Source organism: Aethalodelphis obliquidens, unplaced genomic scaffold (genome assembly GCF_003676395.1).
Source record: "Aethalodelphis obliquidens isolate GAN/ISIS:26980383/991018 unplaced genomic scaffold, ASM367639v1 scaffold69, whole genome shotgun sequence".
NCBI classification, from domain to species: Eukaryota; Metazoa; Chordata; class Mammalia; order Artiodactyla; family Delphinidae; genus Aethalodelphis; species Aethalodelphis obliquidens.
Window position 1 is genome coordinate 1,887,881 of NW_020838013.1, and position 26,777 is coordinate 1,914,657.

General features: G+C 59.9%; 2 protein-coding genes across 6 annotated transcripts in view; one reads left to right on the forward strand and one right to left on the reverse strand.

The window, feature by feature from the left end:
• Window positions 1–4,394: 4,394 nt before the first annotated feature.
• Window positions 4,395–12,732, forward strand: OTUB1 (OTU deubiquitinase, ubiquitin aldehyde binding 1). Of its 3 annotated transcripts, none has more exons than XM_027090657.1 (7): window positions 4,395–4,518; window positions 6,170–6,231; window positions 6,446–6,544; window positions 10,730–10,848; window positions 11,095–11,179; window positions 11,315–11,488; window positions 11,622–12,732. In XM_027090657.1, the coding sequence occupies exons 1-7, from the start codon at window positions 4,461–4,463 to the stop codon at window positions 11,817–11,819; spliced, it is 795 nt and encodes a 264-aa protein (XP_026946458.1). In that variant the 5' UTR covers window positions 4,395–4,460; the 3' UTR covers window positions 11,820–12,732. The 3 variants fall into 3 exon arrangements, with proteins under 3 accessions (XP_026946458.1, XP_026946457.1, XP_026946460.1); XM_027090656.1 differs by having other exon boundaries at window positions 4,397–4,518; window positions 11,294–11,488; XM_027090659.1 differs by lacking the exon at window positions 4,395–4,518 and adding an exon at window positions 4,987–5,022 and having other exon boundaries at window positions 11,294–11,488.
• A 131-nt stretch (window positions 12,733–12,863) lies between these two features.
• The window catches only part of MACROD1 (mono-ADP ribosylhydrolase 1), a 152,318-nt gene continuing 138,404 nt past the window's right edge, over window positions 12,864–26,777 (reverse strand). For 2 of the 3 annotated variants that reach the window (XM_027090654.1, XM_027090653.1), the window contains 6 exons: window positions 14,785–14,901; window positions 14,175–14,296; window positions 14,021–14,051; window positions 13,762–13,835; window positions 13,304–13,385; window positions 12,864–13,012 (listed from right to left, as the gene is read on the reverse strand). In XM_027090654.1, the coding sequence (XP_026946455.1) occupies window positions 12,975–13,012; window positions 13,304–13,385; window positions 13,762–13,835; window positions 14,021–14,051; window positions 14,175–14,296; window positions 14,785–14,901 (464 nt within the window). In that variant the 3' untranslated portion in view covers window positions 12,864–12,974. Of the gene's footprint in view, window positions 13,013–13,179; window positions 13,217–13,303; window positions 13,386–13,761; window positions 13,836–14,020; window positions 14,052–14,174; window positions 14,297–14,784; window positions 14,902–26,777 lie in introns of all 3 variants that reach the window. The other variant, XM_027090655.1, reaches the window with a different exon arrangement.

Consider the following 26,777-nt stretch of genomic DNA (forward strand, 5'->3'; position numbering starts at 1 on the left):
ATGGTGGGCAAAGACGCCAGGTGAGAGCTGAGGGGCTCTAGGTTGTGGGTGCTTTAGACCCTGCGAGTCAGAACATGCGTCTCGCCAGCCCCTTTTGCAGGGCTCGCTTTATGTTGACAGGAGCTGAAGGGGGACCCTGCTCTCCCTCCCTTGTCTAGCCTTTCCTGGCCTTTTCGTGTGGTGTCCAGTGATGCCTGGTTGCTGTGGGCACAGATTAGGCTGTGAGCTGTCTTGAGTTTCTGTGGTAGCTCCACTGCCCTGCCAAGGGTTTGATTGGGTGTCCCCCATTTTTGCGCCCCTGGATCCCAAAGGGACACAGTGGTCCCCTTGGCCCAGGAGGGCTACCTTAGCCCGAAGCTGTGCGTCTTGAGCCGCCTCTGAGACTGATGGGAAGCCAGTGGTTACAGGCCAGATCTTCAGGACCCGGTCTGAGAAAGCCCTTAGGAAGCCTAATAGCACCTCCAGCCATTGTGCTCCCACACCTGCTGGGTGCTGCAGCGTGCTGAAGGGGGGCAGGGTCGTAGACTTGTGCGTGGGTGGGAGAGTTTTGGATGTGAGTGAGCCGTCATGCTTGGACCACATCTTCCCCTTGTTCTCAGTGGAGCCACTAAGCTTAAATCTGGTCACCTTTCTGTGTCCCTCTCTTATCCCTAACCAAGTCAGAGGCCGAGGGGCCATTCTTTGTAGCAACAGCAAGGCTCCTTGTGCTCCCAAAGAGCATTTTCTGTGTCTGAGGGCGTCTTGTCAGATCCTGAGTCAGGACGGGTGGAGGTCTGTCCTGATGTGCACACCGGGCGGGGTGGAGGGGTGGGGGGGTGGTTACAGTCATGGCAGATGATATAATGCACAGAATAGTGGGCTGGGAGGAGGCCTGGCTTTGAGGCCTGGCTTGGCCATTTACTATATGACCTTGAGCAAGTCATTTAGCCTCTCCGGGTCTCAGTTTTCACGATTGTAAAATGAAGGTGGTGATGTGGCAGGAAGAATAATGTCTTCCCCAAGATGTCCGTGCTGCCCTAATCCCTGGAACCTTGTGAATATGTTACCTTCATGGCAAAGGGGACTTTGCAGATGTGATTAAAATTAGGCATGTTGAAATGGGAGGTTATCCCCTGGGCCCAGTGTAATCACATGGGTCCTTAAGGTGGACGGGGAAGGCAGATACTTCGCATCTCAGAGATGCCACCTTGAGGACTCTGCCTGCCTTGGGGTTTTGAAGATGGAGAAAGTTGGCCGTGCTCCAAGGAATGCAGTGGCCTCTAGAAGCTGGGAACAGCTCTCAGTTTACAGCCAGCAAGGACATGAGGACCTCAGCCCCAGAGCTGCAAGAAACTGAATTCTGCTAATAGAATCTGCATGAGTGGGAAGCAGATTCTCCCTCAGAGCCCCTGAAAGGGAACATAGCCTACAGATACCTTGATTTTAGTCTGATGAAACCATTCCAGACCTCTGACCTCTAAGACTGTAAAATTATACATTTGTATTGTTCTAAACCACTAAGCTTGTGGTGATTTGTTGTGACAGCAATAAGGAGACAACTGTGTCACTCTCCCGGTGCTGTGAGGCGCTCAGAGGAGAGCTGGCACCAGTGGCTGGATCCTCAACAGACTTGAGCTGAATTGCAACGTGAGGCATTTGCAGCAGGAAGGTGCCCCACGGAGCGTGGGTGGTGTGAGTCGGGGGGTGGCGGGGCTCTCCCTTTGCCGCCTCTGCCCCTCCTCTGCTTGCTTCCTGCCTTAGGTGGTGTGAACCCTGCAGGCAAGTATCCACCCAGCCAGTGGCCCTGAAGTACAGCCCCTGCTCAGCTTCATCAGCCTGGGTGCACCATCAGAGCCTCCCTAGACCGTGATTTTGGAGCTGGCAGCCTGTGGACCGTTGTGCATTCCTGCAGCGGCATCTCCAGAGGTCCCTTTCTGGGCTGGGCACGCCCCCACGCCTCCCACTTGGGCAGCTGCCTGACTCCCAAGCCTGTCTTGGGAAGGATCACTGGGGCCTCATCTTTGGTGCACCTTGAGCCTTTCTCCTGGCCATGACCCCCCTGTGAGGACTGTGGCTTTCCCAAGGCCCATACCATGTCCTGTTGCCTGGCCCCTTCCCCTGAGAGGTTGGGTGGGCCTGGAAGCCTTGTGGCTCTCTAGGGCCTCTGTGCCGTTCCATAAACTCTTCCTCTGTGGCTGAGGTTTCAAAGTCCCTGGGTCCTGGTACGGGGTCTCCTCTCCCTCCACCTGACAGAATCCTAGGGACAGGGGTGTGGGGTCTGGACACGTGCCAAGCCTGTGCAGAGGCATCTGTGCCTTGTCGGTTCTACGGAAAAAGTCCTGAGCTGCTGCCTGTCCCCTTTGTGACTATTTCCAACAGCAGCCTGAACCCAAGCACCAGTGCTGCATATTTCATTATAGGCTTCAGCAAGCAGGACCAGCAGTGCTGGACCATTTCTGGGTTTGCAAATTGGGAGGCAGAGACGTTTATCGTCCGGAGCTATGCTGGTGATTCCTGGCAAATGTGCTGTTGGGTTTTAGATGCTTCAGGATAGAGAATCAAAACCTGAAAATGGTAAAAAGTACCAGGAGAGATGGAATGAGGGTAAGAGAACAGTTATTAACTACTAAATAAATTGGCATGGAAAAGAGTGGGGCAAAAGTTGACCATCCTGGGCTGGATTAAGAGCCAAAGTTTCCCCCTGGGCATTTCCTTCCCATTCTGCCTGACAAGAGGGGGAGAGTGGGCAGCAGGTAGGAGGACCCCTCATTTACACACCCTGCATAGATTGAGGGTGCAGGTCTGTTCCTCAAGCCCCAGACCCTTGTGTGGGAGGGAGGCATTTACTTGGCGTTGGCAGCCTGCCTGCAGTCCAGCACTGGGCCACAGATGGATTCCTTCTCACTCTCCAGAGTGTGAGTTCTCTGTCCCCGCCATTAATCCCAATCCCAACTCCCCCTGAATGCCCCCCACCCCTCAGACTCCCTATCACAGTAAGGAGTGGGGGTAAGGGTGGAGTTGTCTTATAGTTATTTTAAAAATTTTGTAAAGCCAAATAGAAATCAAGTTTTTGTCATCAACTATCTTAGCTCATTTGGTAATACCAGTGCTACTGACTGAAGATCTGATTGGCAGTTACAGATTGCATTGTTAAAATTGGGAAAAGGAATGAACACTTTGGTAGGCGTGGAATCCAAACAGGGTGGCCCTTTGCTTCCTTGAGTTTAGAAGCAACCCCAAGGCTCAGTGACCCAATAAATAATAATTTGTAATGCGGCTGGGACACAGACTTGGCATTTGTAGCGTTGCTGTGAGAGAGCCACTGTGGGCTGTGTGGTGAGCCTGGGCACCAAATGCCCCTGCTCCAGGGCTGGATGTAGCTGATAAAGACATTAGATCACATTCCGCTCCTGTATTGTCACGAACCGAGGGATTTGATTGGAGCTCTGGCACGGCCTTCTCAACTGCTAACAGACCACCTCACTTCATGAAAAAAGGCCCTCCATAGTGAAAAGCTGACAACCAGAGCCCCAGACTGTAACCTCTCTAAATAACAGCATCTTTAGCATCCAAGCCTTGCTACTTTTTAAGTTTTAGTTTTAGATAATTCACAATTTTAACAGAATACACAGAAAGATCCTGTCTACCTTTTACCCGCTTTTACCCTCTGGGTAACATCTTGCATTTGAAACTATAGTACAGAACATTCCAGGATACGTATATATATAATCAAGATAAAGAACATTTCCATCTCCATAAGGATTCTCTCCTATTTCCTTTTTACAATCACACCCACCTCCCTGCTGCCCCCTACTCCTCCCTAGCCCTTGGCAACCACTAATCTGTTTTCCATTCTTATCAACTCCTTTCTTAAAAAAACCCAAAAAACCAAACACCCTGATTTTCTCATAACCAGAAGGGCAGGGAGTCCAAAGTTAGGTCCTTGACCCCAAGGGACATGTTCTCCCTGTCGTAAGCGGGACACCAAAGCCCGCTCAGAACCGGGGCTGAGTGGAGAGGGGCGGTGAAGCCCAGGGCTCTGATATTAGCACGGTTCCTGGTCTTCTCCGCCAGGTGATCCTCAATCGCCTGCCACGAGTTCTGGAGCCCGCAGCAGGAATGTTGCCTTGCGTGATTTTAATTTCATCTTCCTGCTTATCTCAATAACACAATCCGCGCTTCAAACTCCAGTGAAAAGAAAACTGAAGTGGCCCCAGGAGACTTATCACCACCCGGCACCTTGGGAGCCTGGGAAGATGGAGCCGAGCGAGTGTGCGGGTGGAGGGTGGGTGGGGACTACCTTTCCTTTAACCTACTTCCGCGGCGGCCCCACCGGACTGTGTGCGCCCCTCAGGTGACGGCGCCCGAGGGTATTCCGTTGCTAGGGGCGTTACCAAGGAGGGGCCACGAGGAGGGGCTCTCTTCCGGGAGGAGGGCAACTGGTAACCCGGAAGCGGTCGGCAGTGCGGCGCTGTTTAAAGATGGCGGCGGAGGAACCTCAGCAGCAGAAGCAGGAGCCGCTTGGCAGCGACTCGGAAGGTACCGACCGGGGGAGGGCCGTCCGGCCTGGGCTAGCGGGGGCGATGCTGGATGGCCGGTTCCCGAGGAGAGGCCAGGGGTGGGGCGGCCGGTGGCGAAGCGCGCGGACGGCCCCTTCCTCCGCCACCTCCCCCCCTCCCCCTCACAATGGAAGGAGCCTCTGTCGCGACCCCCGGCCGGGCGGGCGGGCGGGCGGGCGAGCGAGCGGGGCGGGCCCACGGCCTCGGCTCTTCTCCCTCGCTCGCTCCCGGGGCGGGGCCTAGGCCGCCCCGCCCAGCGCCCAGCCCCCTCCGTGCCGGAGCCGGGCGCCGGGCTCCCGGGTCCCCAGCTCTCCCGCCCCGGTCCTTGCAGTCAGCCCCCGGCGTCCTCCGGGCCCGGCTGTCCGCCTTCTCCAGAGCCGACCGAGCCCGGAGGGGCGTCGAATTACGCCGGGCTGCGGAGCACAAAGGACTGGGTGGGCCGCTGGGGATGCTGCGGGCGGCCCGGGGTTGTGAGCGGCCGCAGGTGTGTGCCCCTGAGGGCAGCAGCCTTCGTTTCCGGTAGAGCCCCCTCTTCTGGCTTTGCAGCCTCTTTCCGCCTGTCTAGGCATTGTTTTTTTAGACCCCTGAAGAGTTGGACCTTTCAGAACGATCCCACCCTCTTCTTTTCACCCCTGAGTTAGACGCGGGGACTGAGTAGGTCACTAGGGTGGGAGGGACAGCCCTGTTGCGGGGCAGCATAGGGGATGGGTGGAGGCCCAGCTGAGGATCCGGGATGCTCAAGCTCAGAAGGATTGGCCTTAAAAATCATTCCGCACCCACCTCCCATTCTAATCGCACAGTCGAGGGACTGAGCTTTCGGAGACCCAGCCCCCTAGAATGGACTTGTTCAGGATCATGTAAGTTAAGAAAGAGCCAGGGCCAGGATTCAGATCTCCTGGCTCCTCACCAGTGGCTGCTCAGAGCGGGGCCCACAGGGTGGACCTGCCCAGCTCACTGATGAGTATTTAACACTGTGCCTCTAAGGTCGCACCTCCTCATGACACTTCAGTGAAGGGGGAAGGTGGTGGTATTAGTCCCTATTCACAGCTGAGGATAAGCCTCTGCAGTGAGGTAGCAGAGGAGGGTTATTGTGGTGAAGAGTGCAGGCTTTGAAATTAGACAAACCTGGGTTTGACCACAGGTCTTAGACCTTGGGCAGATTTCTTCACCGGTCTGCATTTGTTTTCTGTAAAATGGGCACCATTAAGAATACCCAGGATGGCAGGTGGAGGAAGGGTGTGATTGAGCAAAGTGCAGGCTCACAGGAAGCTCTCATCCAGCCCAAGACTCTGCCTCCTCATCTTTCTTTCCTCAGGAGACCCTGCCTGGCTCCAGAGCATTCCCAGGCTGCTGGGAAGTGATGTTAGAAGGCAGGGAAAGGGTTTGTTAGAGCTTTAAGAGTGTACCTTGGGGGTCGTCACCTTGGCCTCCTCACTTTAAAGATGAGAAAACTAAGGCCCAGGAAGGGAAGGGACTTTGCCAAGATCACACAGTTGGGGTGGAGCAGGGTGTGACGCAGGCTTCCAGATTCCAAGTCTGCTTTCCTCGCCTGCTCTTGTCCTCCGCCCAGGCTGCCTGGAGTGGGGATAGCCAGGGCCCACTGTAATCCTTGGCCTTCTTCCTTCTTCCAGGTGTTAACTGTCTTGCCTACGATGAAGCCATCATGGCTCAGCAGGACCGAATTCAGCAAGAGGTGAGGGGCTGTGGCCAGCGGCCCTACTGTGGGGATGCATAGGGTGGACCTGAGACCCCTCCTCTCCAGGCTGAGCCGGGTACTAGATACCTTTATGGGGGGCGGTGGTCACTGTGCCACTGGGCTCAGCAGCTCTCATTTAGGTGTTGTGGCTGATAGGTGGGGGTCACTCCGTTCACCTATCAGAACATGATGGATTTCCTGCCCTCTGCAGATTGCTGTGCAGAACCCTCTGGTCTCAGAGCGGCTGGAGCTCTCTGTCCTATACAAAGAGTATGCTGAGGATGACAACATCTATCAACAGAAGATCAAGGTGGGAGCCTGGCTGAGGGGGCAGGGAGAGCTCTCGGGTAGGGACAGGGCGGGAGCGTGCCTGTTTTAGACCTGCTCCTCGCTGGGTCTGGCCTCAGAGAGGGTAGGATGTTGGGGGAGCCCTCTGGTTCACAAGCATGCAGACTCTGGAACCAAAAAGACCTCGATTCAAATCCTGACTGCCACACAGCAGCTGTATCCTCAGCTGCTCCTTCGATGTCTCTGAGCGTGGGGTCTCTGAGTTGTGGGGTCTTCATCTGTGAAATCAGGATGATGAAAGCATCTGCCTACAGGGTGGTTGTGAGGTTGAGGGAGATGATGCCTGTGGGGCCTGGTGCAGGCTGCGGGGAGCTGACGCTTTCAGTGCTCGCAGTGGGGCTGAGAGGGCTGGGGCCGGCTGCGGGATGAGGGTGGCAGTGGGGACACAGTCCTGCATCCTGCTTCCGGGATGTGTGGAGAGGTAGGCAGCAGTGGGGAAAAGGGGCCTACAGACCTTTGTGCAAGGCCCTGCTGCATCACTTACCAACAGGTAAGTCCTTTAACCACTCACTTCCTTCTCTTTGAGCTGGGAGTTTGAAACGTGACAGTATGTGTAAACTGTTTAATTGGCACAGCCTAAGGGTTTACTATTTTTTATTTTTAAATTTTATTTACTTATTTATTTATTTTGGGCTGCGTTGGATCTTTGTTGCTGCGCACGGGCTTTCTCTAGTTGCGGCGAACGGGGGCTACTCTTCGTTGAGGTGCGTGGGCTTCTCATTGCGGTGGCTTCTCTTGTTGTGGAGTGTGGGCTCTAGGCAGACGGGCTTCAGTAGTTGTGGCACGCGGGCTCAGTAGTTGTGGCTCGCGGGCTCTAGAGCGCAGGCTCAGTAGTTGTGGCGCACGGGCTTAGTTGCTCCATGGCATGTGGGATCTTCCCGGACCAGGGCTGGAACCCGTGTCCCCTGCATTGGCAGGCGGGTTCTTAACCACTGCACCACCAGGGATGTCCCAGGTTTAGTAAATATTACTCCTTCCCACTCTCCCCCAAAGATCAGAGATGCTTAGAACCTTCCACCTGAAAGGAGGGACCTTTGGGGTTAGCCATTTCAGGGGCCAGTCAGGCAACCCAGGTGATTGAAGGTGGCCGGGTCAGGGGGTGAACAGCCACGCCACAGCTCGGGTCAGCCAGTAGCAGGCAGTAGAAGCTCATGGGGCGGATGGGAGTGTCCATGCCTGTCACTCCATCGGTGCTTCCAAGACAAGCCAGAGGTTATTTTGCTGTAAAATCTCCAGGCTCCTAATAGTCGGCAGCTTGTTCAGATTTAAAATGTGGGGGCCAGACAGTGCACACAGATCCGCTCTGTGTGGCCTGTGGTCTCCTCTGACTCCTTGCTCAGGGCGTTTATGGTTTACCCAAGAGGCCTGTAGAGAGAGGAAAGCACGGGCTCTGGGGCCCAGTAGACCTGGGTTTGAGTCCTGGCTTCACGCCTTCTGTGTGATCTTGGGCAGCACCCTGGGAGGAGGAGGAGGATGGGTACTAGCCCGCCGAAAAGGGCCTGGCAAAGAGTAAGTGCTCAGGACGATTCTGGTCGCTATTCTGGTAGCGGCAGTGATTTGGGCTCTTTGTACACATTTTGCCCCGTTCACTTAACATTTCTGAGCACATACTGTGGGCCAGGCACTGTTTTAGGTGCTGGAGATAGAGTGATGACTACAGCTGTCAACTCCCGCCCTCAAGGTGATGGTTCATAGTGGAAGGACAGCCATTAAATGAGAGGTAACCCTAGTGTATGTCAGAGGTGGTAGGTGCTGTGGAGAAAAGTGAAGCGGGACGAGGAGATCAGGAGTGGGAGAGTTTGTGGTTTTATTTTTTTAATTTTTATTTTTTATAAACTTATTTATTTATTTATTGCTGTGTTGGGTCTTTGTTGCTGTGCGCAAGCTTTCTCTAGTTGCTGCAAGTGGGGGCTACTCTTTGTTGCAGTACGTTTGCTTATCATTGTGGTGGCTTCTCTTGTTGCAGAGCATGGTCTCTAGGCATGTGGGCTTCAGTAGTTGTGGGCTTGGGCTCAGTAGTTGTGGCTCACAGGCGGGCTTAGTTGCTCCGCGGCATGTGGGAGCTTCCCGGACCAGGGCTCGAACCCACGTCGCCTGCATTGGCAGGCGGATTCTTAAGCGCTGCGCCACGAAGGAAGTCCCCGGGTTTGTGGTTTTAAATATGGGGGTGTGTGAGTAATGAACTGAGAGGCAAGGGAGCAAGCTGGCGTGGCCGGCTGGGCAGAGCTGGGTGGGGGCCAGTGTGGCTGGAGCAGAGCGGGTAGGAGATGTGGGGGATGGAGCCGAGAAAGGACTCGGAGGGAGCTGAGTATTTAATGGGTTTCTCTGGTCGATGGTGGCCTGGGTGGGGATAGACTGAGCAGTGAGGTGGAGGCAGGGAGACCTGTGCGGAGGCTTGTGCAATAAAACCGGCTGGAGATGGAGGGACGGCCAGGGCGGCTGAGTGGCCCAGGTGAGTAGCGGTTGGATGCGGGCACAGCCGAAAGGGTCTGCTGCTGGGTTGGATGGGGTGTGAGGGTGGAGTCGGCAGTGGCTGGGAGGTTTTGGCTCCGCAGCTGAAAGGTGGAGGGCGGGCAGTTGAGGGGAGGCCGGGAGGAGGTCAGGAGCTGCCTGTTGGCTGGGTCGGTCTGAGGCGGTGGAGGCGATGCAGTTGGGTGTGAGTCGAAGTTGGAGTTGAGGGCCAAGAAGGGGGCGGGTGAAGAGTTACGTTTGAATCCCATGAGCCGTGAGGTCAGGAGAGCGAGTAGAGCTGACGCTGAAGCTGCCCCAGGCCTGAGCAGGTTGTGCTGTTCACAGGGCAGGGGCTGTGGATGGCCTGTGGCGTGGTTGTCTTCTGGCAGGTGACACGTGGGCTCTTGAGGAGGGTGCGCTGTGGTTTGGTGGCCCCGTGACCACCACAGGTTAGATGAGGAGGGGCAGCGGTGAGGTTGGAGGACATGGAGAGGGTGGGCCCGGCAGCACGTAAAGGGAGGACGCAAGTGGGGCGGGTGCATCACCGGCTGGTCTGGGGAGGAGTGGGTTCGACCTTAGGGCTTAGGAGGCCATCCGTGACCTTCACTAGAGTAAAAGCCTGCTGGGATGGAGTTCACAGCAGAAGAGAAATGGAGACAGTGGGCACACATGGCTTCACTAGAAGCCCTAGAGAAATTGGGTGGTAGCTGGAAAGGAGTTCACGGGAAGCAGAGCGTGTTTTTCGAAGGGAGAACTGGTCTTGGGTTTATATGCTGATGGGTCTAAACGTGTCGGGAGAGAGAAATAGATGATGCAGGAGGAGAATCCAAGAGAGGGGCGGCTCTGGTGGCCGCCTCAGACCCTCCGAGGATAGAGAGAGAGGCCGTCGGTGGGTGTGCTGCGGGGGCCGAGGGGCCTCAGTCGGAGAGGAAGCAGGGTCATCGGGAAGGTGACTGGGGGGGGGCTTCAGGAGAACGGAGAAGGTATGAGATAGGAGAAGGGGAGGGGCCCAGGCCGGGGGAGTGAGGCCTGCTTGCCAGACAGCACTGAGGGCCAGACACACACACACACACACACGCACGCACGCATGCACACACGCACACACGCGCACACACACACACACACCCTGCTCATAGGAGAGGTTCAGCAGGCGGAAGAAGTTCCATTGAGCTGAGGCGGAAACTGGAAAAGAGCAAACCAGGACCTGTGAGCGGGCGGGTGGAGACTAGAGGGGGGTGAGGGAGGCCGTTTCCCACCCTGAGGCTGTGTGGTAGGGGCCTCAGGTGTGGCGCGACGCCCCATACCCTAACTTGCTTGCCCTGGAGCTCTCAGCGTTTGAAAGAGTGTTCACTGGAAAAGCTGTGTCGGTCAGGGACCCATTCTCTTGCCTGTTTTTGTGAAACAGCAGCCCTTCAGGCCCAGCAGCGTGGCATACCCATTGGCTGGTGACCACTTCGGTGACCCGTGCACCCAGTGTGTCCATGACTCAGTTTCCTGGGGCTTTGGGGGCTCCTGGCAGTGGGTTGCTAAGTGAGCCCCCACCCCAGAGTCAGCAGCCAAGGCTGCCAGGTGGCTGCTTGGAGCTCAGTTGCCACCCGCTCTGGTGTGACCTTTCTTGGGGGGGTTTCCTTGGCCCGCCATGGTTCTGGCCTGATGTTGACGGGCGTGGGGTGGGCTGGGGGCTGCCTCTCCGCAGGACCTCCACAAAAAGTACTCATACATCCGCAAGACCAGGCCTGATGGAAACTGCTTCTATCGAGCTTTCGGATTCTCCCACTTGGAGGCGCTGCTGGATGACAGGAAGGAATTGCAGCGGTGAGGAGGGTGGCCACTTGGGCACAATGGAAGCAGGTAGGGGAGGGTTCCGTGAAGGGCTTGTGGGCCCCCTCCTCCCTCTTGATGACTGGGAGGTGTGCTTCCACCTGAGGCCCAATGACGGGCTGGGCCTCTGCTTGGGGCTTCCGTCAGTGGCCAGTCCCCCACCCCTGGGCTGGTCCCTCTGGGCCCCTGCTCTGCTGGCCTAGGAGCTCATGCCAGCCTCTTTTTCCCTTCCATCCACAGGTTCAAGGCTGTGTCCGCCAAGAGCAAAGAGGACCTGGTGTCCCAGGGCTTCACTGAGTTCACAATTGAGGATTTCCATAACACGGTGAGCCCAGCCACCCGGTCACCCGGTCAGCCAGAGTGGAGGGGGGTGGCCTGGCTGTGGCAGGGTTGACCCATCTCCTCCCTCATCTTGCCCTCTGTCCCCCTCGGGTGGCAGTTCATGGACCTGATCGAGCAGGTGGAGAAGCAGACCTCAGTGGCCGACCTGCTGGCCTCCTTCAACGACCAGAGCACCTCGGACTACCTGGTGGTCTACCTGCGGCTGCTCACCTCGGGCTACCTGCAGCGCGAGAGCAAGTTCTTTGAGCACTTCATCGAGGGTGGCCGGACCGTCAAGGAGTTCTGCCAGCAGGTGCTGCCCCTCCCCACTCCTCAGACTTGGGCTCTTCTTTTCTCCCGTGCCTCTGGTGGGGAGCCCCGGGGCCGGGGTGGGGGGGATGGGGGAGGGGCGCCGAGACGCGGGCTGAGCCGCCCCTGTGCCTCAGGAGGTGGAGCCCATGTGCAAGGAGAGCGACCACATCCACATCATCGCCCTGGCCCAGGCGCTCAGCGTCTCCATCCAGGTGGAGTACATGGACCGCGGCGAGGGCGGCACCACCAACCCCCACATCTTCCCCGAGGGCTCCGAGCCCAAGGTCTACCTTCTCTACCGGCCTGGACACTACGATATCCTCTACAAATAGGGCCGGCCCCGGCCTGCCGCTGCCCTGCCTGCCCTCCCCTCTGCCAGGCGCTAGACATGTACAGAGGTTTTTTTTGTGGTTGTAAATGGTCATACTTCACTCCCCACCCCCTTCCCTGTCATACGACCTTCCGTGTTTTATTAAAGGGGACGCTGGTGGTGAGCCACGTGTGTGCGTGTCCCTGCTCTGCTGCTGCCCACCTGGCTGCTCTGTGTCTGGCTGCCCCCCTTCCCCTCAGGTGGGTTCTTCTCAGCCTTCCACCTGTCCACCCCCAAGCTTCCCCGCCAGGAGCAGTTTTGAGGGGGCTAGGCCTCTTGGGGACCCCTCCTGCTTATTGGGGTTCTGCTTCCTTCCCTTGAGGCTCTGCCCCTTCCCTCTTTAGCTGTCCAGGGGCTTCCATGGGGATGTGGAAGTTCCTCAGAGACTTGCCCAGGAACCCAGGACCACCAGAGCTTCAAGCTGCCCCCCCATAGGCCCCGCCTCCACCCTGCTGTCCTGGCCAGGGCCTGGGTTGCCTGCCCTCCATCAGGGGGTCTGCATGGTGGAGGAGTCCCGGGTGGAGAGGGCCGGCGTGATGGTGGGGCCTGGCTCAGGGCAGGTGGAGGAGCGGGGGCACCCCAGAGCACCCCAGGTGGTGCCAACCAGGTGGGGGAGGGGCAGTCCTCAAGCCTGTGCTTGGTCCTCCATGCCCAGGCCTAGTGGGGCTCGCCAGGCCACCATTCTCTTTGCACCCCTCCCCTCGGCCTGCTGCCTGTGCCTGCTTTGCACCCCCACTGCTTGGGCCGCGGTGTCTGCATCGCCTTCCTTTTTGCCTTCACCTCTTCTCTTCCCCCCCGCACATGTGGGGTCTCGGCCCCCAGGCTGTGAGCTCCTTGGGGGCAGGCCCTCAATAAATGTGAAGTGCTGCTGCCCACCTCTGCTGTCCGGCCAGTGCCTCCACCTGCCTAGCTCACCAAGAGCTCTCGCCAGCCCCTTTAAGCCAAAGCACCTGTCCACACCTGGGCTGCTTCCCTCACCCGCCCCCAGCCAGGGCTGGGACAGTAGGAGCTGCAACAGTAGTGGTCTTTATTAGAATAGAGGCTGCTGAGGGGGCAGGGGGCGGAAGGAAAGAATAGGGTGGCCAAGCCAGGCCCTGCTGCAGGCTTCCGCGACTTCTTAGAGCTGGGAGCGCGGTCCGGTAGGCCCAGACGAGTCTGTGGGCAAAGCCAGTAGGTCAGAGCATGTGGGCTGTGGGCCTCCCCTAGCTTCCCAGGCTTGCCTCCCTGGCTTCCCTGCGTGGGGGTGAGTGGAGCGCGGGGTGAGCGGGTGTGTTAGTGGGCACGTTAGTGGGCAGCCACACGGAGGGCCAGGCCCTGCTTACCAGTCCTGGTCAGGGTAGGCGGCGGGCTGCCATCACGCTGGAAGGCAGAGGACAGTGAGAGCCCGCCCGGGGTGGATGTGGGCGGGGCAGGGGCTGGCCGGGGCGCGCACCACGGGGTACGTACCGACAGGGAAGTAGTGGGGGAAGCGTTGCCGGTAGATGTTTTCGTCCTTCTCCAGGAACACGCATATGATGAGCCGGTCCACCTGCGCCAGGGCCTGTTCAGCCTGGGCGGAAACCACCCACACCCCGGCTCCCCGGCTCCCCGGTCTTAACACCGCCCCGTCCCAGCAGGTTTGCACCTGCCTTGCCCTTCGGGCGCTCTTCGACCTGAGTTTAGAGCTCAGGCTGCAGAACGGGCTCATGGTGTGGTGTGCTATTGCCTTCTCGCACTACCCTGCGCCCTGGTTGCCGGGGAGGAAACAGCCCCGAGGAAAGGAGAGGGGACGCAGAGAGCAGTGGCAAGGCCTGAACCCCATGTGCCCAGCACTCTGTACGTAGCTGGTGGGGCTGGTCAGCGGGGCCGGGCTGCGCCCCTCCACCCACCCCCGTCTGGTCCTCTTGGCTGGGCCCAGGGCTCACCTTGTCCTTGTGCTGCTCTAGCCACTCGCGCAACGTGGTCAGCACTACCTCGGCCGCCGCCTCGTTGGGGTAGCCTGCGGACCGGGCCCGGTGGGGCGGGAGTGAGTGCCAAGCTCCCACCCGTCCCTCGCCGCTTCGCCTCGGCTCCCACCCACCGCCGTACCGGGCCCCTCCCCCTGCCCCGCCCTCCCGGGCCCCTCCCTGCGTCTGGGCCCACCCGCTGCCCACCCACGCCCTTCCTCCTCTAGACCCCACTCACCAAACACTCCTGTGGAGATACAGGGGAACGCCTAGGGTGGGGGGGGGGTGAGAAGAGATTGGGGACCGCGTCACTCTCCGCTCCGCCTCCCGCCAGGCCGTGCCCCGCCCCCGGCTTCACGTCGCCCCCGCCCCCGCCGCCTGGCGCCCCTCACCACCGAGCGGAGCCGGTGCTCCAGCAGCAGGTCGAGGCTGCTCAGGTAGCAGCTGCGGAGCTCGGCAGCCTGGCTGGCGCTGGGCTCTCCGTGGGCGATGGGTCCCACCGTGTGGATGACATCTGTGGGAGGCGACGGGATCAGACCGGCCGGGGGCTCCGTGCGGTCCTCGGCTTTCCCTCCTGCCGGCCTGGGCCCTGGAGCAGACAGGAAACAAGCCCCCTCCTCCCCAAGTTCTGAGGCTCCCCGGGGAAGGGCCCCACCCAGGTCGGCACACAGGTGTACCCTCGAGCCTCAGTTCACGCTTCCACAGACACAGGCAGGCCCACGCTGAGCCCCTCCCCACATCTGTAGGCAGCCGGCTGAGGCAATGGGGCGTTGCCTCCTTAGCTCTTACCCTCCAAGTCCTGGCCCCTCCCCAGCCTCCACGCATCCCCTCCCGCCACCGGCTTCCTGGGGAAGGCGAGGAGGGGCCAGATCCTGGCACTTCAGAAGTGCCCCGAGGAGGCCTCCAGCAATTCTGTGGAGCGTGCACCCCTAACCCCCAGTTACAGCACTCACACAGGCGCCCAGTCTGCGCCCCACCGGGGTGGGGGTGTCGGGGACTCACACTTGGCCGGCAGCCGGTAGCCGCAGGTGATCTTGGCCTTGCCGGTCTCGCAGCTCTGAAGGGTCCTGCACTCGTCGGTGAGGAGGGGTCCGGCGGCCCGGTGGATGCAGCCGTCCACTGCAGGGGACGGGGGCAGTGAGCCTTGGGGTTCCCCGCCGCACGCCTGAGCCCGTTTTACAGAGAAGGCCGAGGCCCACAGACCGAATACTCCCGATCCCCTGGCTGTGCTGGGACTCGCAGGGCACCTCGCCTTTCTCCCGCGGCCTCCAGACGCTCCCTCACCCCTCCACCCCCTACCCCCACCCCTGGTCCCACACTTGTTTCACGTCTAGGGAAATCGAGGCGGAGACAGGGGCCAAAGCGGGCCCCGGCGGGAGCCGGCGCAGACCGGCCGGCAGGGGGCGCGCCCGGCCCGCCCTGCTCTTTCCTGGGCTCTTGGCAGGGACGCGGGAGGGGTTGGGGTCTCTCCGGGCCGAGGTGGCTCCGGGAGGCAGGGTCCCGGACGGCAGGAACGGCAGCCCGAGCCGGGCTAGGGGTAAGTCCGCCTTCCCGGCTCCGGCCCGGACGCGCCGCGGGGCCCGCTACCAGTCGCCGCCTCCGCGCCAGGAGCCCAGAGTCCCAAGGGCGACCTCTCAAGGCGAGGCCCCTCGGACCTACTTTACAAACTCTAAGACCCACTTTACAGACGCGGAAACTGAGGCCACCTAGTTATAAGAGGCAGATCCGATCCCGGCCTTGAGCTAGGTCTTCCAGCTCCTTCCCTGCGCCACGCGGGGAAGGTGATCCGGGCCGCGCAGATGTCTCCGGGAGTGCACCCCAGCTCGTTAACGAGCCGCCTCGTTAGTGCATCCGGCTTAATTGGGGCCGGGCCTGGGCTTGTTTATCCGAGGGCGGCTCTGGGGCTTCGCTAGCGACCTTGGGGACCTGGACCCCGATAAACAACTTGGGCGCAGGCCTAAGAGACTCTTCTCCTGTCCGACCTCGCTCCCTCCCGCGGCGCCGAGGAACAGGCGGGGTTTGGCCTTGTCCCTCTTTGGCCCCGCTGCACCTTGTTAAGCCCTTTCCCCGCTCCCAGATCGTCCACTGCCTCATCTGATAATTAGGCACAGTGACCGCGCCGCCCGCCGCACCCCCCACACCCCGGCCTCAGGGGAGGCGTTAACAACCTGGCCAGGAGAACATGACCCACCTCTGGCAGGTCCCCAGCTCCGATTGCACCCTAGGCCTGTGTCAGGGGCTTCTTGGACACGGAGCTCAATGCTCTGCAGCAGGAAAGGACTATCATTTCCTCATTTTACAGATGCGTAAACTGAGGCCCTAGCTCCTTCATCACAGCCCCACCCTCAACATCTTGGCACAGGACCAGGGACACCAACTGGACCACCCCCTTTTCTTCTGTTTTCTTTTATGCGCTGTGAGGCCAATTAAACCTAATTTTGCGACTTCACTCAGGGATGGCACCAGGCGATTTCCCAGAGCGCCCCAGGCGTGGGGGTGGGCAGGTGGGGTAGAGGAGTTGGGGGGAACCCAGGGAGGGAATCTGGGACTGGGTCCCCCGCCTCCTCCTCTTGGGCAGACATGAGGATTGCGGCACCCAATGGGAGGGGGCAGAGAGTGGGGCCCTGGGCTGTGTGTCCAAGGTGTGGCACAGTGGGTGTACAGCGTCCACGTGCAGTGTGTCTGTCCCGGGTGGGGGTGCCAGGCGACCCACCCAGCACGGTGTGCCACAGCAGGGGCTGTGGAGCTGCGCAGCCTGGGTTCAGATGCCAGCTCTGCCAGTCACATTTGTGTGACCCAGGGCACTTAACCTCTCTGGACCTCGATTGCCCCATCTGTAAAATGGGATAATAGTAGTACCCACCTCATAGGAGTATTGGAAGGATTAAGTTAATTCCTGTAACGTGCTTAAGGCATGAGTGAAGGCGATGCCAGTGTTGGCTATTACTAGGTCAGTGAGACTGTATGGGCGGGTGCCCAACGTGTATACCAGGGAGCGGGGTGGGAAGTAGCGTCCAGGGCGTACGGGGTTAGCACAGGGACCTGCCGGAGCCGGCTCACCTGGGGACCTCCCAGCCCTGCCCCAGTGGTCTCATCCACTTGCCACCTGGTTGCCTGCCATCTCCCCGTGCTGTCCACCCTGCAGGCAACCTTGGCCCACTGTGGGGGCCGTGTGAAAGTGGCGCTCAGCGAGATCTGTGTTTGAGGGACTTATTGTTTCCTGCAGAAGCGGAAAGGCCTGCAGCCAAGCCTTTGGGGCTGACCTGGGGGCATGAGGGGGTAGGAGGAGGGAGGAATTGGCGCTGGCAGAGCCCCCGGGCTGGAGTCCCCCGAGCAGCATGTAGAACAGGGCCGGGGCCGTGTGCAGGTGCCCAGGGAGCAGTTCTCCCAAAGCAGAGCTGAGGGACAGGCCCGGGGTTCCACCCCTGCTCACCCTTCCCCCAAGAAGCCAGCGCCCAGACTGGCCCTGGCACTCAGGGTTTCAGCAGCCAGGCCCCCTCCTGCCCCCACTCCCTGTCCACACAGCAGCCTGTGGCTCTCCCATCCCTGAGTGCCAGAGGAGGCCCCCAGCCCAAAGGGCTGCCCCTTCCCATGTCTCCCACCATGACCTGTACCTCCCCTGGCTCTGACCCCCAGGCCCGGTCCCAGCTCTTCCTTGGGCTAAGCTGAGCCCTGGAGACCAGAAGGAGGAGGCTTCCTGGGGTCCCATCCAAAGACAATGTCCTTCCTCCCCACTCCCCACCTGACCCTGGGGCAGCTGGCCCTTGGGTCTGCCTGGTTAGGGGGTGCCCCAGTTCATACCAATTAACCCTCGGTCCCCTCCCTGGTCAGCCACGTCCAAAAACCCTCTAAAGCAACTATACTCCAAAAACAGTTTAAAAAACAAACCCCAAATCCCTCAAAGCTCCAACCTGACCCCCACCTCACTCCGAGTCAGCAGAAAACCTGAGGTCTCTCCTGGGGAGACTGAGCCCACATGGGTGGCAGGGGCTTCCTCAGATGTCCCTCCACTAAGGTCAGGGCTGAACCCTTCCTCTCCTGGACGATGGCCCTAAGGCCACTCTGCCTCCCTCCTCAGGCTCTGCCTCGCTCCTCCACCTTTAAGGTCCTAGGTCTGGCTCCTTAATTTCAGCCTCAACAGCTTCTTTTTTTTTTTTTTAATAAATTTTTTAAAAATTTACTTATTTTTATCTTTGTCTGCCTTGGGTCTTTGTTGCTGCACGCGGGCTTTTATCTCTAGTTGCAGCGAGTGGGGGCTACTCTTTGTTGCGGTTCACGGGCTTCTCATTGGGTGGCTTCTCGTTGCAGAGCATGGGCTCTAGGCCCGTGGCCTTCAGTAGTTGTGGCCCTCGGGCTCAGTAGTTGTGGCTCACGGGCTTAGTTGCTCCGTGGCATGTGGGATCTTCCCGGACCAGGGTTTGAACCCATTTCCCCTGCACTGGCAGGCGGATTCTTAACCACTGCGCCACCAGGGAAGTCCCTCAACAGTTTCTTGGTGAGCAAGGCGCTGAGCCATGTACATCCACCGTCTTATTTGGGCCTCACAGCCTGGCTGTGCTATTATTTTTCTTGCTTTAGAGAAGAAGAAATTGAGGCACAGAGAGGGTGAGAGACTTGCCCAAGGTGACACAGCTGGACTGCTCTACTTCCTCCAGGACCATGAAAGGACCTGTCTCTCCGTTCCCATCCTGAGCCTCCCTCCCACCCTGGCTGTCTGTCTACTGTTTGCCCTCCTCACCCAAACGCTTTGGGAAGACATTTTGTCTACGGCTGCTGTCTCCTCACTGCTGGCCCCTGCAGCCTGGCTCCTGTCCCCTCCCCACATCTACATATCCCCCTCCCGACAGAGGGACTGCTTTGGGGACCTTTGGTCTGGGACCCTCCTCTTGCACGACTGTTCAGCTGCACCCACAGGCTGACCACTAACTGTCTCCATCCGATCCAGCAAGGCTGCCTTGGGAGACCTGCTCTCCCCGTCCTCCTGCCTCCCTGATCTCTTCTGTCTGGGGGCCCTGTCTGCCCTCTCTCTGTTCCAGCCCTGACTGGAACAGATGTTCCAGGCACGTCCCCCAGAGAAGCCAGCCGCCCCTGCTTGGAAGCCCACCCCAGCCTCCTGCCATCGGTGTGGCCTCCACAGCCCTGCACTGAGCCTTCAGGAGCATCAACACAGACTCAGCCCCTGCCTCGCGAGTCCAGGGCCGGGAGGGCGCTGGGAGAGGGCAGGGCCTGGAGCCGGGCCCTCCTCGGAGCCGTGGAGGTGAAGCAGACAGGCTCCCGTGGGGGCCACTTGCCAAGGCGCTTAGGGTATTTTGACCGCTGTTTAGAGTGCTGTAATATTCATGAAGGGAAGATTAGATATTTAAATTTATTCAGCAATGAACGCATCTCAGAGGGGGAGCATTCCTCCTGCTAAACGGACAAGCAAGCAGGGGCTAATTAATTATTAATTATTAATTATTAATTATTAATTATTTACAGGAATACAAGGAGGCCTGTGGCCCGGGGGAGAGGAGGGCAGCGGTGCCCCTGACAGAGGGCAGGAGACCCTGGCTGGCCCTGGGCCTACCCCTCCAGCTCCCCCCCATTCCCCTCCACTGTCCTGTGGGTCTGGCCCCTCCGCGCGCCCCCTTCTGGGATTTCTCTTTCCAGAAATCCTGCCCACAAGCTTGCTAGTAGCTTGGGGCCAGTCACTTAACCTCTCTGAGCCTCAGAACTGGCCTCAGAAAGTTTGTGGGGAGGACTGAGGTTTGCTGAGAGGTGGCCTGGCGGGGGGCCGGTGGGGGACTAAAGGCCAGAATGATTAAGCAACTCGTCCAGGATCTCACAGTTACAGGAGAGCAGAGGCTCAGAATTGCTTCCCCAGCCTCCATCTCGCAGGAACAGGGACAAAAGCTCGTGGAGGCAAAGCCACTCTCAGCCGGGTGGGGGCTGTGAGGCCTTGCCTGGGCAGCCCCAGCCCTGCCCTGCGGACTCCTGTGGGTCCCCAGGGCAGCGGAGGGAGAGGATGGGCCTGGGCAGTGCCCTCCCAGGGTGCCAAGTCTCAGAGCCTCTGAAAGGAGCTCGCCGGGGCTGTGTGGGCCACGGCTCCTGGTAGCAGAGCAGACCTGGCCCCGAGAGACCCAAGGCCCCCTCCCCCCAGCTCTCCCACCCCTCCGCCAGGTCACTTCACCTCCCTGCACCTCAGTTTCATCTGTACAAGCTCAGTAACAGCACCTCCCTCTGCATTTGGTGTAAGCGTTCAGTGCGAGATGGTACCAAAGGGCCCTGCATGTTATCACATGTCGCCCCATTTTACAGATGGGGAGACCGAGGCACAGCCACAGACTCCGCAGGCAGAAGACTCCTCTGTCCCTCATGCTCTTGGGGTCCCCTTTGCCCGAGGGATGGGACACACTGCCAGGTGGAAATGTCACCCAGAAAGCCCTGGCAGAGAGGGCTGGGGAGGTAGAAGGGTGAGCTTGAGGCCCATGGGGCCAGGGGAGGGGTGCACCTCTCGAGCCTGGGAAGGCACCTGGGTCTGGGCCCTCGGGACCACCTCCCGCTTAGACGTCTCACCCCGCAGGCCCCAGGGGCTGGGCACCCGGCCTGAGAGCCCTCCCTCTCCAGCCACATTGGTGCAGCCAGCAGCTGCCACCCATCCCAGCCACCTGCACAAACGCCGAATGCCAGGGCTGAAAGAGGGCAGAAGCCTGAGCCGCTGCACCCCCAGGCCCCTAACCTGCAGGGGGCAGGCCCAGCCATAAAGCCTGGCCAAGTGGCCCAGCCCAGGGCCTCGGGCCCCCTTCTCTCTGGCCCTTCCTACCCTCTTCATCTCTGGCCTCCATTTTCCTCCCAGGCCCAGGCCAAGACTTGGGATCCTCAGCCCCACACGATACCCCATTGCCAGAACTGCCTCGGCCTCTGCCTACACGCTCCTGGTCACTCATTCAGTCAGCAAACCCGTGCCAGCCCTCGCTCTGTGCTAGCCTTGGGCTCAGCCCACTGTGGGGGGCGGGATGCAGAGCCCACCCTCGCCAGGACCCACCCTCAAGGGGCCAAGGCGGGTGGGTGCCCCGGGGAGAAGATGGATGAATGACAGTTCCGCGATGTGATCTGAAATTCATTATGGGGTGAGATCAGCTCCTTAAATGGGGATTTCCAAACATTAGGGCTTCATTATGGACACAACGGCAGCGCCTCATTCATCATGCAAAAATCACTCCCGTTATTAAAAATCCCCCTGGCAGCCGCCGGCAGGGGCCTGGAGGCATCTTGCCCGCTGGGGGCGGGGCACGGGCCCCGGCGCAGAAGCTGGAGTCCCCGCCCTTCTCTCTCCCACCCAGGGAGGGCTGGCTGAGGGGTGGGGGAGGGGAGCACGGTTCAGCTCAAGGGACTTGGTGTCTCAGTTTCCTCACCTGCAAAATGGAGATGCTAACGGTACGTGCGTCCCATAGTGCTGTGACTGGGGTGAGATTCCGCAGGGAGAGCCCAGCAAGGCCCTGGCAACCAGGCAGGGGGCACTCCACACGCCTGGCAGCTGTTAGCACCTTATCCTTCTCCTCAGCTGGGGCCTTTACTTGGGGGACCATGTCACTCCCCCGCTCATGAAACCTCCCACGGCTCCCACAAGTCCACGAAATACAATCATCAACGCTGAGCAAGGCTGGGGCTCCCTCCAGCCTCCGCCTTAGATGACACCCGGCCTCCGCGTGCCTCCCCCACCATCCTCGACACAGGCATTGGGCAGTGGGGAGGTGGACCCGCCAGGCGCCAGGCCCTGGGCGAGGGAGGTGAAGTGCGGCTCTAATATCACCGCGGTGAAACAGCAGAAGGAAACACACTCCAGAGCAAGAGGAGAGGGAAGGGAGCTGGGCAGGCATGGGTGCGGTTCAGGGTTGGGGAGGTGCCTCTGAGGTGGCATCTGAGCAAAGCCCTGAGTGATGAGAAGAAAGGCTTTGGGGAGGTCAGGGGAGGAGGGGTCCAGGCAGAGGGCTCAGCAGGGCAACAGGGGGAGAGGTGGGAGGGCAGGGCTGCATCCGCAGGAACCATCGCAGTGGGAAGGGGCCAGTGGGGCAGGAGCGTGGTCTGAGACGGCCCCTGGGGCCCTTTGCTGTGCCCTTGTCCAGGAATGCCCTTCCCCTCTCTGCCGCGGCACGGCCCCCTGCCCCAGACAACTTCTGGCCACACCCGCCCCATGCACCCACCCGCCGCAGCCTGGCACGGAGCCGTGCTCAGGACTGGCTGGTCAGGCCCACACAGCCTGCCCTGGAGAGGGCCACGGGGGCCCCCTGTCTGCCTGCTGTGCTAGGCGCCAGCTAATCGGGGCAGAGCCGGGAAGCAATCACAGATCAGCGGCGCTGGGCGATGGAGACAGTGCCAGGTGGAGGTGCGCGGGATGGCAAGTGAGCTGGGCAGAAGTGGAGGCCTGAATCCTGAGGGTGAGTGAGCAGGAGAGAGCGAGAGGTGGAGAGAGTGCACGTGCCAGAGGAGCCGTGTGGAGGAGCGAGACAGAGATGGAGCGAGAGTGAGATGGCAAGAGACAGACCGAGTGGGGGCCAGGGAGACTCAGACGGAGACAGAGAGAGGAAAGAGGGTGCCCCCCCCCGGACTCGTGGGTCCCTGTGTGGAGAGAGGAGAGGCTGGGCCCCGGGGGGCAGGTTCTGCCTGAGCCATGTGCCTGCATGGTGGGTGGGGGAGGAGTGCACACAGATACCTGCGCTGGGGGGAGGCGCCCCTGGGCAGGGCCGGGCCACCAACAGGTCCCCACTGAGCACCTACTGTTTTCCAGGAGGTGACAGACAGACGCCCTGTGCATGCCCCTTAGTGGGGGAGCCTGATGGGGAGCAGTTGGTACTTAATCACACAAACAAGAGTCTGATTTTCAAGGGTGACAGAATACTGGCCCAAGAGGGGCAGTGTCTGCTGTGTCCCAGTGCCTGCTGTGTCCCAGCACTGAGGACAGTGCCAGGAACGTGGCAGGCCCCTCAGTAAATAGAACAGTGTGTGTGCGTGCGTGCGTGCGTGCGTGTGTGTGTGTGTGTATGTTGGGGGGCTGCTGGTGGGAGGGGCTGCCCTGACATGGAGATAACTAGGTGGGAAGGTGTGGTGGGCGGGCACAGCATGTGCAAAGGCCCTGTGCCAGGAGAGGGCTATCCCGGGAGCGAGCCACCTCTGGCTTCTCCCTGGTGTGAGATGCCTGGGACCCTGCAGTGTAAGGGACACACACAAGGCCTTGCAGTGTGGGCACAGGGAGGAGGGCATGCAGAGCCGCTCAGCAGGAGGGCGGGGTGGCTGCGCCCTCACAGGCCTGCAGGTTTGGGCGGGCCCGCTGACCTCCGGGTGCGTGGACGGGGCTCCATCTTGCCCTGCCCCTGCCATGGACCTGCCTGACCCCAGCCGCCCACCCCTCGGGCTGGCCCTCGGGTCTCTGGCCAGGCGGGAGCAGAGATGGCCGCTGCAAGCAGAGGAAGGCGGCCCTGAATTAATCTGTCACTAAAGCTTGGCCGTGGCAGGCGCAGTCATGATTTAGATGAATAATTGAAACGCTCTGATACATTTATTATCCCTTTAGTGCGAAAGTGGCAGAGAAAGACGAGGGGTAATTGAAAAAGAGTGCACAAATCTCTACCAGAAGGCTGGCTCCTTATCGCCGAGTAAACATTTCAGTCCCCATAAACAGGAGAGACACGCGTCAGGGCCCTGTCGATTCCCATCCTGATTTAGGGCCCGCCTCCCTTCCTACCATACAATAGGAGAGTGTTTGTTCACAAGAATTTTTTATCGAGCCAGTAAGAGGCTCTCCAGGAAGGAGGCGGGAGCAGGAGTGGGCCTGGCCATCCCCAGGCCGGAGGGTCTCTCCACTGCAGACACTGGGCTCTCTACCCGGTGGGCCTCTCCATCCCTCTGTACCCGACGAACTCCTATGCAGTCTTCGGGGCCCAAGTCAAATGCCCTCTCTGTTGGGAAGACTTCTACCAAAATGGATCTCTTTGAGGGCAGGGTCAAGTCCTGAGTCCCAGGGTTTGACACAGGTGTCCTCCCCGGCTCCATATACACACACACTCAGAAAGAGTGCTGGGAAGGAATGGGGAGTGGGGGGCCTTCACTGTGTTATCAGACCACCTACCTTGGCCTCAGGGCCTGGTGGGTGCCCAACCCCAGTGAGGCAGGCCCAGGGGCCCTGGACCCTTTGGGTTAAGTCCTTTTGGCCCCAGCGGCCCCTGGGGGTTCCCACTGAAGTTTAGGGTGACAGAAGACTCCTACATACTTGCTGTAAACACTGTGGTTCCCTGCACCACAGCCCTGCAGGCCAGCCTCAGCCCCCCTTTAAGAGCTCCTTTCTGAACTGATAGCTGCCCTCCCCCAACAGGGCTGTATGAGAACCCCGGGGCAGGCTGTTAGTCCCCAGCTCCTAGGGCACACCCAGCACACAGGGGTACAACTAACCACCCCATAAAGGCTGATCTAGGGGCTTGGAATCCCCTGAACCCTGTTCCTGGGGAGAGTATGTTCTAGTGGGGAGAAAGGCAGTGAAAATGAGCATGAAACACAAGCATGTTGAAAGGGCGCCCATGCTCTGGGGACAGGCACAGGGCAGGGCAGAGGATCAGCACGGAGGGCCGCGCTGGCTGGGGGAGTTTTCAACAGAGTGGCCAGGGCACTGAACGGGACCAGTGCTTGTTACAGGCATGGGTGGTGGCTGGATAGGTAAATGGGTGGTGGTGGGAAGTTGGGGGTGGGTAGAGGCCTGAACCCCTGCGGGGCTGGACTTGGGAGAAGAGGGCACCTGGGAGGACCAGGGTCTGTCCGGGCAGAGTTAGATGGGGACCCAGACCCCCCAGTCCCAGGCTGCCCCTGCCTGTGTCCTCCCTCCTGGCAGGTCGGGGCGTTAAGGCTGGATGGACCAGGGGGCGGTAGAGGGTACAGGTGGCAGATGTGAGAGCAGAGGACATCCTGGGGGCCCGGCGCCTGTTTCCATTCCCATCCCAGGTGGGCGCCAGGCCCCCACAAGCCCCAGCCTCTCCCTATCCCCTGTCCCCTCCCTGCCACCTCCGCCTTGTTCCAATCACATTAGCAGAGTGACAGCCCCCGTGAGCACTGGCGGCGGCTCCATAAATCTCAGCTGGCATTAAAAGGCTGGACTCCGGGCCCACTTCCTCCTGGGTCCTGGCCCACCCCATCCATCTCTGCGTCGGTCAGGCTGCGCCTGGGGCCTGCTCCAGCCTCCTCTCACCCTCAGTGCTGCAGGAAAGGGAGCTAGAGGGACGCCACTGGGCCTCCCCCCTCAATCTGGCCAGAGCAGCTGTCCTTTGACCTCCCAGAGTGAGGTCACCAGGCCATCTATGAGCCACTCCCTGCCCTGCCTGAAACCTCAGTGGCTCCCATTGCCCTCATCAGCAAGTTCTTTGCTTGACATGTAAGGCCGTCCCTGCCTTTACCTGTAGTTCATTCATTCATTTATCAACCATTTATTGAGCACCGACTGTATGCACCAGCCCCAGTCCTAAGTGCTGGAGATACAGTCATGCCTTCTGGAGCTATCGTTCTCAGTGGGGAGACAGACAATGAACAATGAACATAATCAACAAGTAAATTACATAGCACATTAGGAGAGAGGTGCTTGGAGGAAAATAAAAACTAGAGCAGTGTGAGAGGCCTGGGGAGGTGGGGCAGGGGCAGGGAGCTGCAATTTCCAGGGGTCAGAGTGGGCCTCACCGAGTAGATGGCATGCAAGTAAACACTTGTAAGAGGTGAAGGGAGCAGCCACACGGCTCTCTGCGGAAGAGCATTCAGGGCAGAGGGAAGAGCCAGTGCAAAGGCCCTGAGGCAGGAGCGGGCCAGGTCTGTTCCAGGAACTGCAGGGAGGTCAGTGTGGCTGACACAGAGTGGAGAGGGCCAGGCAGTCTGACAGGTGCCTGGAGACCCCGTGGGCCGTAGGAAGGAGGTGAGGCAGAATTTTGAGCAGAAGAAGGGTGATGACCTGACTTAGGACCCACCTTTCTGTGATCCTTTGTCTTCCTAACTGAACGGCTAAAAATCCAGCTCCTCACGTGGTCTCTGAGGCCCCTGAGTCCTCTCCCGTCTCCCCTCCTCCTGGCTGGGCTCCGACCACTCCAGTCCTCGGAGTCTCCCCGAATGCCCCACGCTCTCCCTCACTCCAGGCTTCACCTGTGCTGTTCCCTCTGCCCAGCACACCCTTCCCACTGCTCTTCACCAGCTGCCTTCTACCCATCCCTTGGGTCCCAGTGCAGGCGCCACCTCCTGCAGGAGCCTCCCTGGTCCCCAAGCCTGGACACTGAGCCTGTACTCCTCACTCCGCCCCCAGCCCCCCTATTGCACAGACCACCCTGTGTCGTGCTGGTGCTCCTGTCTGCACTGCGAGCTTGAGGAAGCAGGGACCAGGCTCCTCTGGTGCCCGGCAGATGTGTCCAGGCACTTGGCTCAGAAGAGGGTCCTAGACCCCCAGTCCCCAGTGAATCCACCTCATTCTGTGAGGCCGCCAGGGTAGCTGTGACCTCCACAGGGAAGCTGGAGGAGAAGCAGGGGAGGGAGGGAGGGAGGGAGGGAAAGCATCTCTAAACACAAACAGGCTCCCTGCGCCCCCCCCATCCCGCATCCTGGCCGGTCATCAACAGCTCTTAACGCCGCTCTTATTTATTCCTGACCTTCGAGGCCCCTTTTATTTTTCCCCTTTTAAAACCTGGCCTGGGCCCCGCCACCACTGCCGTAAGCACACCCTGGGATTTATCCGACGGCGCATTAACCCCTGACCCTAGCTCACCAATCGTACTGCCGCCTGCACAGACAGCGGGCAGCCCCGCCAGCCGGGGGGTGAGGGGCTGGGGCCGAGCGGCTGGTGTGGCCAGCCTGTGCCGGGCTGGCCGGGCACCGGGGCCATAGGGACTGTCGCCCCACCCCTCCTGCCGGCACCTGCTGACCTTGCCCTGCGTCCCTGGGGGCCGGGCCCATGCTGACTTCCAACGTCCTGCCCACCTGGCCTGCCGGAACCCCTGCTT